This window comes from Ciconia boyciana, chromosome 6, assembly GCF_034638445.1.
Source record: "Ciconia boyciana chromosome 6, ASM3463844v1, whole genome shotgun sequence".
Taxonomy (NCBI): Eukaryota; Metazoa; Chordata; class Aves; order Ciconiiformes; family Ciconiidae; genus Ciconia; species Ciconia boyciana.
In genome coordinates this window covers 53,128,429-53,140,612 of record NC_132939.1, presented here as the reverse complement: position 1 = coordinate 53,140,612, position 12,184 = coordinate 53,128,429, and the positions used below count along the sequence as shown (strand labels likewise).

Sequence of the window (12,184 nt, the reverse complement as noted above, 5' to 3'; positions counted from 1 at the left end):
TATTGTATATTACCTGCCCTGCTGTATATTACCACAGTACATTCACAACCTTGCTTTCAAACCACCTGGAGTTCAGATGTGTTTTAGTTTCCATTACCCTTCAGGCATTTAATTACTGCTTAAATTTCCAGTGCATTTAAAAAACCCCAAAAGATGTTTTAATCTCAGACAAGTTTAGTTTCCTGTCTGTAATTTATTGTAGTGTAAGCACCCTTGGGACTATAGGAATTGCTTATTAACAACAATAAGTTATTTTCTACATTTAAGCAGTTAACTGAGGAACTATTGGTCTGAAAACAGGAAATAGTACTTGTGCTAATTCAGAAACAGTTTAGAGAAAGAAATCTGGAGAGTTAAAACACAGTCACTGTTTGTGTGTGTGTGTGAGAGAGAGAGAGAGAGAGGGAGAATGAATGAATGAATTCCTACCAGTCATGTATCCAATGCAGACTACTGTTGTCTGTCCGCCAGCATAGAAAAGTATTCAGAAAGCATCCAGTGTTCAGAGAAAGCAGTAAAGTTTGCAAACTAGTCCTATGCAGACCTTCAGTATTAAGTCATAAGGAAGTGTACTTCATTAAAACCAAATATTTTAAGTGCTTGGAAGTAACAGTGGTTATGGCAAGGAGGCAGAGATTGCCATGGCTCTATTTAAAAATAGTCACAGTTATTGAATGCATCGGGAAAACAATTCTCAAGCATATCTGATGAAAGACTAATAGAAGTGTTTATTCACATATTACCTAAAATACAAAAGTTATCTTGTTCTTGTGAGAGAGTTTCTTGTTGCCAACCTTTAAATCAGTGATGTAGATTCAGCTCGGAGAGATTAGGTGCCAGAGGCTAGTTAAACTATAGGTACAGTTTTTACAGTTGTCAAATTATGTGCCATTTTGGGATATTTGAATGTGTTCAACTCTGACAGCTGTGGTGGTTTTGTTCTCTTACTGTGTTTGGCCAACTTTTCTGAAATGCAAATTTAGAGCATTGCAAAGAAATGCATTTTAACCAATCATTTTTTCCATGCAAGTTACTCTCTGTTATCTTTTCTGGAAATTTTCAATTTTTTACAGTACTCTTACTATATTTGTGTAAGCTACTCCTAAAAGTAATGTCTTCTGCTTAAATAATTAAATTCTTGTTTTGAACAGCATCTTTTGTCCTCAAGAAAATACAGAAGAAGCCTTACTGTTGCTGCTTATTAGTGAATCTATGGTAGGTAAAATGGAGTGAATGTGCATGTGCTGTATGTGTGTGTTTTCCTTGGTTTTTTTAAATGAAAATAGAACTTTTTTTGTCATGCCTTACTTTGACTTGTGTTTTATTCTCTGTTAGGAAAGCAGGCAGTCACTTCTGAAACTCAAGCTTCTGTTCCTCTGAGCCAGCAAGATGAGGTCTCAAGTGTTATGAATAGGAGCTTTTCTCCTTTAGAGTAGCTGAACCTAGCCTCCTTCTAACCATAGGCAGGTGAACATAAAGCCAGGTCTTTCATTTGGCATCACTTACCAGTATGAACCACTGTTCACCAGCTGGTTGCCATTCAGACAGGCTGAAAATGTAAGTTATTTTTGTTGTAAAAACCGAATCAAAGACTACTAGATGAGCATAATAAACATAGCCAAAAAGTATTTTCCATTGTGCATTAAACATTAGATGTCACTCAGATTTGTAAATGATTTTTAAAGATACTGACATTCAGCATTTGCTACTGGATTTTTTTTTTTTTTTATGTCCTCATTTCCTCAATAGGTGATTCCTTTCGATGGCCTACTTGTGCCTATCATCACCCTTTCATATTTGCCTCTAGTATGATTTTACTAGTCATCTATCAACTGCCACATACTGACATTCTCATACCAGGTCAGTTATATGTGCTGAAATGGCAGAAATGAAAAGCTGAAGCTGGAATTTTTGCTGTTTTTCTAATTGGAGGGGTGGAACCTCTAGAATCTCAGGCATCATATAGTAGTCTGTCTCGCTGCACATCAATGAGACTTAGTCTTTTAAGTTCTATAGGCGATTCAAACATTTTGATGCTCTGGCATAATTTCTGTTTTGATACAGTTAAATAGGATCAGAACATTTTAGTGAACGTTGTCCTATTTGAACTATTTTAAAGTGGCAAACACGTACATTGTAGTGCAAACTACTTTCCTCATTCCTAGTGGAATGCAATGTTCATGACAGAATCTGTCACCAGAAAACTAGACTGAGGAAACATTTCCATATATCATGTGTTGGTTTTGCTGCAGTATATACTTACCACTGAAAGGGGCCGCCTGTGCCTCTGTAAGGTGCCTGAGCAGCTTGTGGCGATATACAGAATTCTGATGTGAACTGTGGTCATGGTGTGAAGTGGAAGCAGTCCCAGTTCTGCAGGATCTGACTACTGATTACTGCATTTGCATGTGTACTTCCTTGCATATCAGCATTAAGAAGTCAAAAACCAAATTAAAGTACTGCCCTGTTAAGTCTGCTTTTAGGTTACTTACAGCTTTTCCTTTGTGAATTAGATCTGCCTAATTATATCAAATGCTTGTCACTGTAGAGCATATACCCTTAGTAAGCTTTCAGTATTTTTTTTCTTTTCAAGTAATTATTGCAGGTTATCTGAGGCAAAAGAGTTTGTTTCGGGGGAGTATAAAATCTTTCACATGATTGACTTACTTTGGCTAAGCCATTTGTTCAAATTAGTTTGGGGGGAGGGGGGAAGATTGAGCAGAAAAATATTCATCACTACAAACTTACCTTTCTGAGAGCTGTTACTTCAGCATGCTAACTTTCTAGCTGTAGTAGTTATGAAGTAGTATGTAATTTATGATTTTGAAACCAGTGTTTGGGAAAGAAATAAGAACAGTTACAGAAGACTGAGTAATTATTGGTGTTTTGAGATGGTATTGTGTTATTAAAGTAGCATTGTCTGTGAATTATTAAAAACACAGATAAGGTGTCAAGACCTGTCCTTCAAGAATTTATTCAAGTATATATTGGAAAATAGAATGATGATCTGACATATAAGTAGCATTTTGTGTAAGTAAAAGTAATCAAATCACTGTCTATATACAAGCCCTAAATCATACTGCTAATTTCAGGGAAGTGGTGCACTCTAACATCATAACTTATTTGGATTAGATCTAGTGCAACATATATCCAGAAAATAGAATCTTGCTAGTAGATTATAAATGCTACTTTTCCGTCACCTTGGGTTCCCTTAGTTTCTGAATTAAGAAAGGATGCTTCGAGTAAGATTTAAATTGTAGTATTTATGAAAGAAATGCTCTGGGAAAGATAGTTCTGTGCTTTTCAAGTGTTCTAATTCTCTTATAGGTACATTTTAGAGTACAAAATGTCTCTTTTAGCCCCATGACTGCTGCTACAGTGTATTGTCATGCATAATGAGGAAACTCAGCTGCAACTCTGCCATCACTCTTACTGTAAGACGTCCTTGTATTCTAGCTGTTACACTTGCAAAGTATAGACCAACCTTTCCTTATCTAGACAGGAATGAGTAGAAAGGTGGGATGTGAAGGACTGACATCTTCACTTTACAGCACGTGTACATGTTGCTGCATGTCAGCTGAGCTGTAATAACAGAATCACAGAATGACTGATGTTGGAAGGGACCTCCAGAAGTCATTTTGTCAGGGATGCCTGGAGCAGGCTGCGTCTGTGTCCAGATGCATTTTGAATATCTCCAAGGAGGGAGACTCCACAACCTCCCTGGGTAACCCATGCCAGTGCTCAGTCACCCTCACAGTAAAAAAAGTGTTCCCTGATGTTCAGAGGGAACCTCCTGTGTTTCAGTTTGTGCCCACTGCCTCTGGGCCTGTCACTGGGCACCACTGAAAAGAGCCTGGCTCCCTCTTCTTTGTACCCTCCCTTCGGGTATTTGTACACATTGATAAGGTTCCCTACCTGAGCATTCTCTTCTCCAGGCTGAAGAGTCCCAGCTCTCTCAGCCTTTCCTCATAGAAGTGATACTTCAGTCCCTTATTCATCCTAGTGGTTGTTTGTTGGACTGTCTCCAGTAGCTCCATATCTCTCTTGTACTGGGGAGCCCAGAACTGGACCCAGTACTCCAGCTGTGGCCTCACCAGTGCTGAATAGAGGGGAAGGATCACCTCCCTCAACCTGCTGGCAACACTCCTGCTCATGCAGCCTGGGATACCACCAGCCTTCTTTGCAGCAAGGGCACGTTGCTGGCTCCTGTTCAACTTGGTGTCCACCAGGACTCCTGGGTCCTTTTCTGCCAAGCTGCTTTCCAGCTGGGTGACCCCCAGCGTGTACGGGTGCCTGGAGTTGTTCCTTCCCAGGTGCAGGACTTTGCACTTCCAAGTCTTTGTTGAAGCCTTTGATGAGGTTCCTGTCAGCTCATTCCTCCAGCCTGTTGAGGTCCTTCCAGATGGCAGCACAGCCCTTTGGGGTACCAGTTCCTGCTCCTAGTTCTGTATCAACACCAAACTTGCTGAGGGTGTACTCTGCCCCATCGTCCAGAACATTAATGAAGGTTTTGAACAGGATCAGGCCCAGTATCAATCTCTGGGGTACACCAGAAGTTACTGGCCTCCAACTGGACTTCGTCCCACTGATCACCATCTCCTCGGCTCAGCCTTATATGTTATTCTTAGCTGATGGTAAAATGTCTGAGCATATCCTTTTTGCACTGTGGGTGAACTAAGTTATACTGCTTGCGTTTGCCTCAGGCTTAAAGTGTGTATAGGGTAAGTGTGGCCAGCTGACACGTTGCAGCTTAACTAATTGTCACTTTATTGTGTCTGAGACTGTGGCAGTTCTGAAATGCTGAGCACTTAAGTTTGTACGTACATTCTGTTTTATAATTATGCAGAAAATGATTGTTCAAGTGTATAAGATATCTTTAATAGTTACAAGGCATCCTCTCCTGTAATACTGCTTTGGCATTGTCAGCCACTTTTTCACAAAAAGTGCTAGTTCACAGCTTGTTCTGTACTTGCAAGGAATTGAGTCAAACAATGATTAAATGTGGAGTTAAAAAGGAAGAAGTTCTTGAAGCTGACTAAATATTTATGCAGTGTAGAAAGGAAAAGCCAAAGACTCCTTGATCAAAAGAAAGCAAATTGTCTGTTTTGGGGTGCATGTGTGGGGGTGTGTGTTTTCAAACCAAGCTGTGGATTATTCAGTTGATAAATCCTGAAATGTCTGTGCATTTTACGCTCCATGTATCTCTTTGAAAATTTCTTTCAGTATTTAATTATTCTAATTTTAAAGATGTATTGAGTATGTTCAGAGCTTAAAATGTTACCCTGTTAAAGCAGAGAAACGATTTGTTAGTTCTTAATGTATGTCATTCCTCCACTCTGAAAAAGGGGCAAATAAGCTGCCCATTAAAATTGAGTGTATTTAAGTAAGGGGGGCCATGCCCTGTGTAATTAAAAAAAAAAAAAAAAAGAGGGAGGAGGCAGAGAGAGAAAAGGATCTTCTGACTTCAGACTAGCAGATATGCTAGCATTTGTACCAATGGGAATATTAAATGTCAAGAAATTTAGAAATAGATAAGATACCAAGATAAGGTATTTTCAGCGGCTTGATGGTATAGTGAGAGAAGTACTGGGTCGTTGAATATAGGTAATCTTAGCTACTGGGAGACCTGAATTTTATCCTTTGTTCTTTAACAGGATTTCTTTGTGAACATGGTCAATTCACTTAATCCTGTTCTAGCTCAGCTTTCTTCCTTCTCAAAAGGAGAAGTTTAATTAAGGAATTAGGTTTGCCATATGCCTTTCACAAAACAGGACTGAAAGTACAAAGCCTTACTGCAAACATGGCCTGATTCCAAACCAGTGCTCAGAACCAGGGACAGTTTTTGCTTCTCACTACTAACTCCTGAAGGTGATTGTGTGGTTATCCTGGGCAGGTTACCGCTCACAAGTGAGAGGGTAGTGTCATAATGTTATGAAGAGAAAAGAAATCGATTGCCTTATTTTACAAAAGATGGAATAGAAGATTTGAAGATCCTTCTTAATATGTTTTACCTGCATACAAAAAATAAAATTAAAAAGATGAATATACATTATATTAAAAAGACCCCCTTATTTGGTTTCTGAGAACTCTTCAATAATTTTAAATATGTTACCTAATTTATGTAATTAGAATCAAGTAATTAAAAATAGATCCATATAGAAACATAAATCTTTCCACTAATGTATAAAATTGGCGGTTCTTGCTACCTATAAATGAGTAGCAGATACTGTCTCTCTGTATCAACTATATCAACTGCTGACTGTCAGTCTGAATAGAATGGTAGTTACCTGAGCAAAAATACAGGATGGATAACAATGGATGACTTTTTCTTTTTTCATGGTATGTTTCAGGCTAACCGTGATGCTGTACTGAGCAGAATACCAGAACACAAAAATGATCGTATCATCAGTTTGCAAAGTGCATCTGTAGTCTACGATTTACTTACTATAGCCTTGGGAAGAAGAGGCCAATATGAAATGCTCTCAGAGGTTTGTCGATAATAGTGAATATTCAACTGTGTCTTTGTTGCTATTTCTGTTAATCATGTTAACTGTGGTAGTACTTAAGGGCTAAACAAATATAGGACACTGTTATTCTGACTACTGTATAAATACAGTAGGTAGTTTCCACCCCAAAAAGTTTACTGTCTAAATTTATACAAGTGACTTGAGGTGGTCAAGCACAGAGATTGTGTGAAAGGTGTGATAAATGTGGAGTGGCACAGCAATTCACGTGGTTTTTAGGCAGGGAGGCATGGATCTGCTTAACTTTAGGATACACATTAAATGGAGACAGCAGGAAGGAATGGCAAAAGATAAAAGCCGTTGTGGATATAAGTGATAGATAAAAATACCTAGAAAAAGGATTTGTGATGTTTTATTTCAAAAGAAAACTTTCTTTTACACTTCATAATATTTGGAGTGCTCTAAAGTCCTCATAGTTTGTAATATGGCTTTGAAGTTAGTAAAATGGAAATGTATTACTTTTTCAGGTCTGGAGAAAAGTGTGTTCTCTGTCTCAAATGTCTTGTGTTCAGTTATGCAACTTGCATGTGTTTTGTTAGATTGTGGCGACTTACTTCTTCCGGAAATTTTCACGTATCGTTAACAGTTTTATATTTGAGAAACAACTACAGCAATTTGGGCAGAGCAGATCTTTCTGCTGCTCCAAACAGTGCTCACCCAGCAGCAGGATACCATTGCGGACCATGATTAATTATTGGTATCCAGAAAGAATACTTCAGCATTTATGGTAGGAAGGCATATCCAGGGATTGATTTGCTGAGAAATGGTGTCTCTCTACCATAATAGAGAACTTTTATTAAGATAAAAATGAAAAAAATGCCCCAGTTCTCCTCTGGTATATGTTGATAGTCACCCTTTAATCTGCATCTCCTGTGATATTAAGCTGTGAATTTGGGTATTCTTCTTGAAAGTACTTCATAGCTGCAAGTTGGGCATACAAGTCAGTTTTAATCAGTACAATAGAAAGTCTTTCACAAAACTAAGAAGTATGAAAGCTCAACTAAGAAGTATGAAAGCTCACACAGGACTGTCACCCTACAACATAATCTAATCAGGAATATTGCCATTTACTTGCCGCTACAGACGCTATCACCTTCATGAAGTTCTAGGCGGTTGCACCAAAGCTGCAAGAGATGAGTCTCCATATATTTTAGTCTAGAACTTTTTAAAGGATAGACATCGACATAATTGTAAAACAAACAAGCAAACAAACAAAAAAACAAAAAACCAACCACCCAAACAAACAAACAAACAAAAAACCCAAACAAACCAAAAAGCTTAAAAGGTAACTTTCATTTCTTTTTTCTTTAAGCAGCTGACAACCTTTCCTTTTTATATACTAGCCTAGCAACTAGGCAGGAGTAGAGTAGCTCTGGATTCCAATTCTAGTTATTTTATTTTGTCTGTGGTGGTGTGGTGGGGGTTTTTTTTGTGAGATTTTTTTGTCTTTTTTAAAATGTTAAACAACCATTATCTTACTGGGAACATCACACATTCCTGGGATTCCTCCATTGTCTCCTGTGGAAATCTTAGTAGTATTTCTGTAGTATTTATGTCACAATAGACACAGCTTCTTGTTTGCAATTCTTCTTGCCTTTCTTAATAGAGAAGGGTTTTTTGGATTTACCAAGAAAGCTAGAGGTATCTGTGTTCTTAGCCATGTACCTTGAAGTCTAGGACATTACCCTGAAGGGTAGGATGAAAGCCTTTTAGTCCCTTCATGGGGAGAAAAGCATAGAGCTTGCTTCCTTCACTGCTTGTGCGATTGGTTTAGCCCATGTAGCTGACAGACAAGTACCACTGCCTGTTCCTTGTCCCGCTGTGTTTTGAGCACAGTTGAATGTTCTAACTAATGGAAGATGTTTTAACTCAACTTAGATCTTGGATTTCAGTGCCTTTTAGAAGTTGCTTGTGCTGGTGGTGATCTTGGTTACAGACAAAAGCAGAACCACGAGTATCTGGAAAGTTAAAGAGCCTCCATGTTTGACCAGCTTCTCAGCTGAGGGGTTTTAGCCACTGCCTTGGGCTTTGACACCTGAAGCCTACCTAAGGCTTGTTTTAAGGTCTTTTCTTGTTCTTTTTTAATACGGGTCTAGCATCTTTGTAGTTATATTCCATCAAAATTGTATGTATATTCTTTTGAAATGTTCTCTTTGAAAAATAGAAAATTCTTCTTATATGTTGAAAAATAGTTTTCAATACAGAATAATTAAAATATATTTATTATATGTCCATGAAGTAACTATTCTGAACATGAAAAAAATAATCTTATGAAGACCTGATGTAATAGACAATAGTTATTTTAGCATACAGGTACTCTAAATATACAGTTGAAGCAGGAGCTTATCAGGAAATGGTTAGAACATCTCAGTTGTTCCAGTTCTTGTCATCCAAAGCACAGCAGAAAACATAGGCTTTAAGAAGCCCTTACAGTTTAGTGAGTGGTTCAAGGATATCTGCACTCAAATCCTGCTGCCCATAGTCTGAAACTTTTATAACTTAGTATACTTATACATATATTATATATTATACTTATATAAAATATTATATATGTTGTAATACTTGGTATACTAATATATAATATTTTAAAACTATATAAAATATTATATATATTGTAATACTAAGTATTACAATAAACACAAATTTTGAAATGTAAAAACCTTCTGTTCAGTTATGTAATAGGAGTGTAATTTTTTGCCAGCTTCATTCTCTGTGAGCTAATTATAATTGTTCTAGTGGAGCTGGTGTAGCTTCAAGTCAGAAAGCACCATTGTTCTAACTGTGGAAATGGTATTCACCCACCAGTTCCAGTATCTTATCATCATCTGGTTTAGCTATAGCTGATTACTTACAGAAGTAGTTAGCTGCGATATAAGAACATTAAATGACCAAAAATCTGCCTCTTCCTTGCTAAACTATTCTAATGCTGAGTCATGTTCTTAATTGAAAAGGTCTCATTTCTTTATGGAGTTTGTATACCATGGGCTTTCAATTTCTTATGGCTTTTTCAACTAGATCAAAGAACTTTTCTACTGTCATAATTCTCTCCTACATAAAAGTACTCTTGACTGTCATCAAGTTGGTTTTTAAGCTTCATAGGATATGACATAATGAGCTTATCAATGTCCTACTAGGAGAGATGTTTTCCAGACCAGAAATTTTCCTAAATACTCATCTTTCAACTCTCTAACTTCAAGCATATTCTTTTCAGGAGGAGACCATAGTGCTAAGCAACAAAATTCAGTAATGCCTTCAACATTACCTGTCCATATAGTGATTTGTGATTATTTACAAGGCAATATCACCAGCTGCATTCCTGCCTTTCAGGAGAGTTATTGTGCTGAATGCGTTTTCAATTAGTTAAGTCAGTTGCCATTATCCTGAACGTTATCTTAACTTGCAGTTTTCCAGGGTACCATTGCTTGTTATGTATTTCTCATTGATTTCTTGATGGAGCCTGTTGCTCTTTGAAATTACTTGTTGTTACTTGGTTCAGAAGAACCCAGTTTATGAGGTGTTCGTGTTGTTGTGTAGGTCACATACACGTATGTGCACATATACTCCTTACCGCCGGCACATGCTAACTGCCAATTTTGTGATCTTATGAAGAAAAAAATCATGGAACATGTCACATTTCATACTGAATGAATAGAACTTGAAGTCAAGGAAAAAGAACGGTAAATAGATCATTAGTACGTTGAAACTCAAGCCTTTTAGAATAATCTACAATTGTGTCCTGTGTCCCTATAAGTACAAAATTATAAAAACCTAAAGTATCAACTTCTCCAACTTCTTTATTTTCTGCCAGTTAGAATTGGCAATTAATTTTTAAGTAAGCAAGGCCTAGAAAATAAGATTTTTATTTTTCTAATTGTGAATAAGTACCTCTATATAATTAGTGCACGTGTATACATATATGAATATGTAAAAATGGGAGAAGAAAGTATGATTAGGCAGCCTAAAAAGTTATAAACGTACTTTGACTTTAAGTATTAAGTTTCCATGGACTACTTGTTTGTGTGAATCTCTGGGATTAGATGGCTGGTGTAGGTCAGAGTTCTGGAAGAAATGCTGAAATTACACTGGTATCAAAACAGGTATAGTGAGTTGTATTTGAAAAGATAAGCCTGAATTCATTCTCCTTCATTTAGAGGCACTCAGGTTAGCACCATAGTTATACTAATTGGTGGAGAGAGAGAGAAAGGGATTTAGCAACTTTTGTTTTCTGCCGAGTTCATGGAGGGAGGTGGACGAGTGTGCCTTACCTAGGCATCTCTGTGAAGTATCCAAAGTAATAGAAGGTATCACACGTAACTAACTTATTTGTTCCTTGCTGTGATCTTTTTGCTTCCACTGATGGAAAGAAAGTCCAATGGGAAAATAAATCCCGTGTTGGTTTTCTTAACAGATATTTAGTTAACTTCCTACACATACAATCTGATGACGAATTTGTAACAACAGTATTAGAAGGAATTTGTTTTTAAAAACTTCATTCCTCTATAATACTTTAATACAAATTCTGTTTAGCAGTAGTCTTGATACTGGACATTGTGTAGTAGGAAAAATTCTAGTACACATTACTTACATGTTGCAAATATCGCACTTCTCGTATTTGTTTTGTTTCATCCTCAGTGTGTTCTTTGCTTCAGGTTCTGTTAAAGTGTGGGAACACGCTACACACCTGGCTGTGCTTTCTGTAATGTTAAGGCTGAGTTTGAATGTGAAAAATAATTCATGGTATTACAGTTTAGTATATACATTATAGCTATCAGAGCAGAAAGGCTGCTTCATGTAATTGGACTCTGCAGACTAGGAAGTTCATTGCTAAATCAGTTTAATCCAGAAAAGTATTGCACCTTTCAACTCTCTGGAGCTGGCCTGATTAGTAAAAATGAGCACAGCAAAGTGAAATAATTCTTACTGACAACAGCAGATATGAAACCTTCAAAATTAGCATATAATGCTAGTTTAATATATTTAATCTCATTATAGTAAATAATGAATTTCCTTTTGGCATTCAGTTAAGTTGAAAATATCAGCAGAATATGGAATGTGAAGTTAAAATTCTTAAAAATGGAAATAGTACTGTCATGTGAACCTTTTCCCCCCTTTTTAAGCGGTACTGATAAGTCCTTGTGCCATTGCTTGTTAAGGTTCACAATTTAGGAAGAGTGCGTGTACAGTTTTCCTTTTCACTTAAGACTTATCTCCTGCCTTTTGCAGCTGATACCTTCAGTAAGCTGGTATTTATCATTCCTTCTTTCAGACTAAATAGGACAGTGCCAGCAGGAGTATTTAAACAAACATCATAAATGGGAAATCAGTTTTCTGTTCAATTCTTTTTTTCCGTGTAGAATCTGGCAGCTGTTTTCACTTAACTTATTTGAATGATTTACATTTTTAACTACATGTATTTTAGATATGAGCTTGTAAGAAAATTTTTATACTAGTGTATCTTCTTAATAATTGAAGAATGTGCCCTTAAATAACAATTTTCCCCCAAAAATTAGTGTTTAGAAAGAGCCATGAAGTTTGCGTTTGAAGAGTTCCATCTCTGGTATCAATTTGCATTGTCCTTGATGGCAGCAGGAAAAGTAAGTCTTAATTTTTGGATGTAATTGTTGTATTGATGGCTTTTGATAACAACTTTTGGCACTTCC

The 12,184-nt window shown here is 36.9% G+C and overlaps 1 protein-coding gene across 2 annotated transcripts in view; it reads left to right on the top strand.

Moving 5' to 3' along the window:
• The window catches only part of TTC7B (tetratricopeptide repeat domain 7B), a 147,024-nt gene that overhangs the window by 58,266 nt on the left and 76,574 nt on the right, over window positions 1-12,184 (top strand). For both annotated transcript variants that reach the window (XM_072865636.1, XM_072865634.1), the window contains exons 8-10: window positions 1,152-1,215; window positions 6,351-6,488; window positions 12,035-12,118. In XM_072865636.1, coding sequence (XP_072721737.1) covers window positions 1,152-1,215; window positions 6,351-6,488; window positions 12,035-12,118 — 286 coding nt within the window. The remainder of the gene's footprint in view (window positions 1-1,151; window positions 1,216-6,350; window positions 6,489-12,034; window positions 12,119-12,184) is intronic.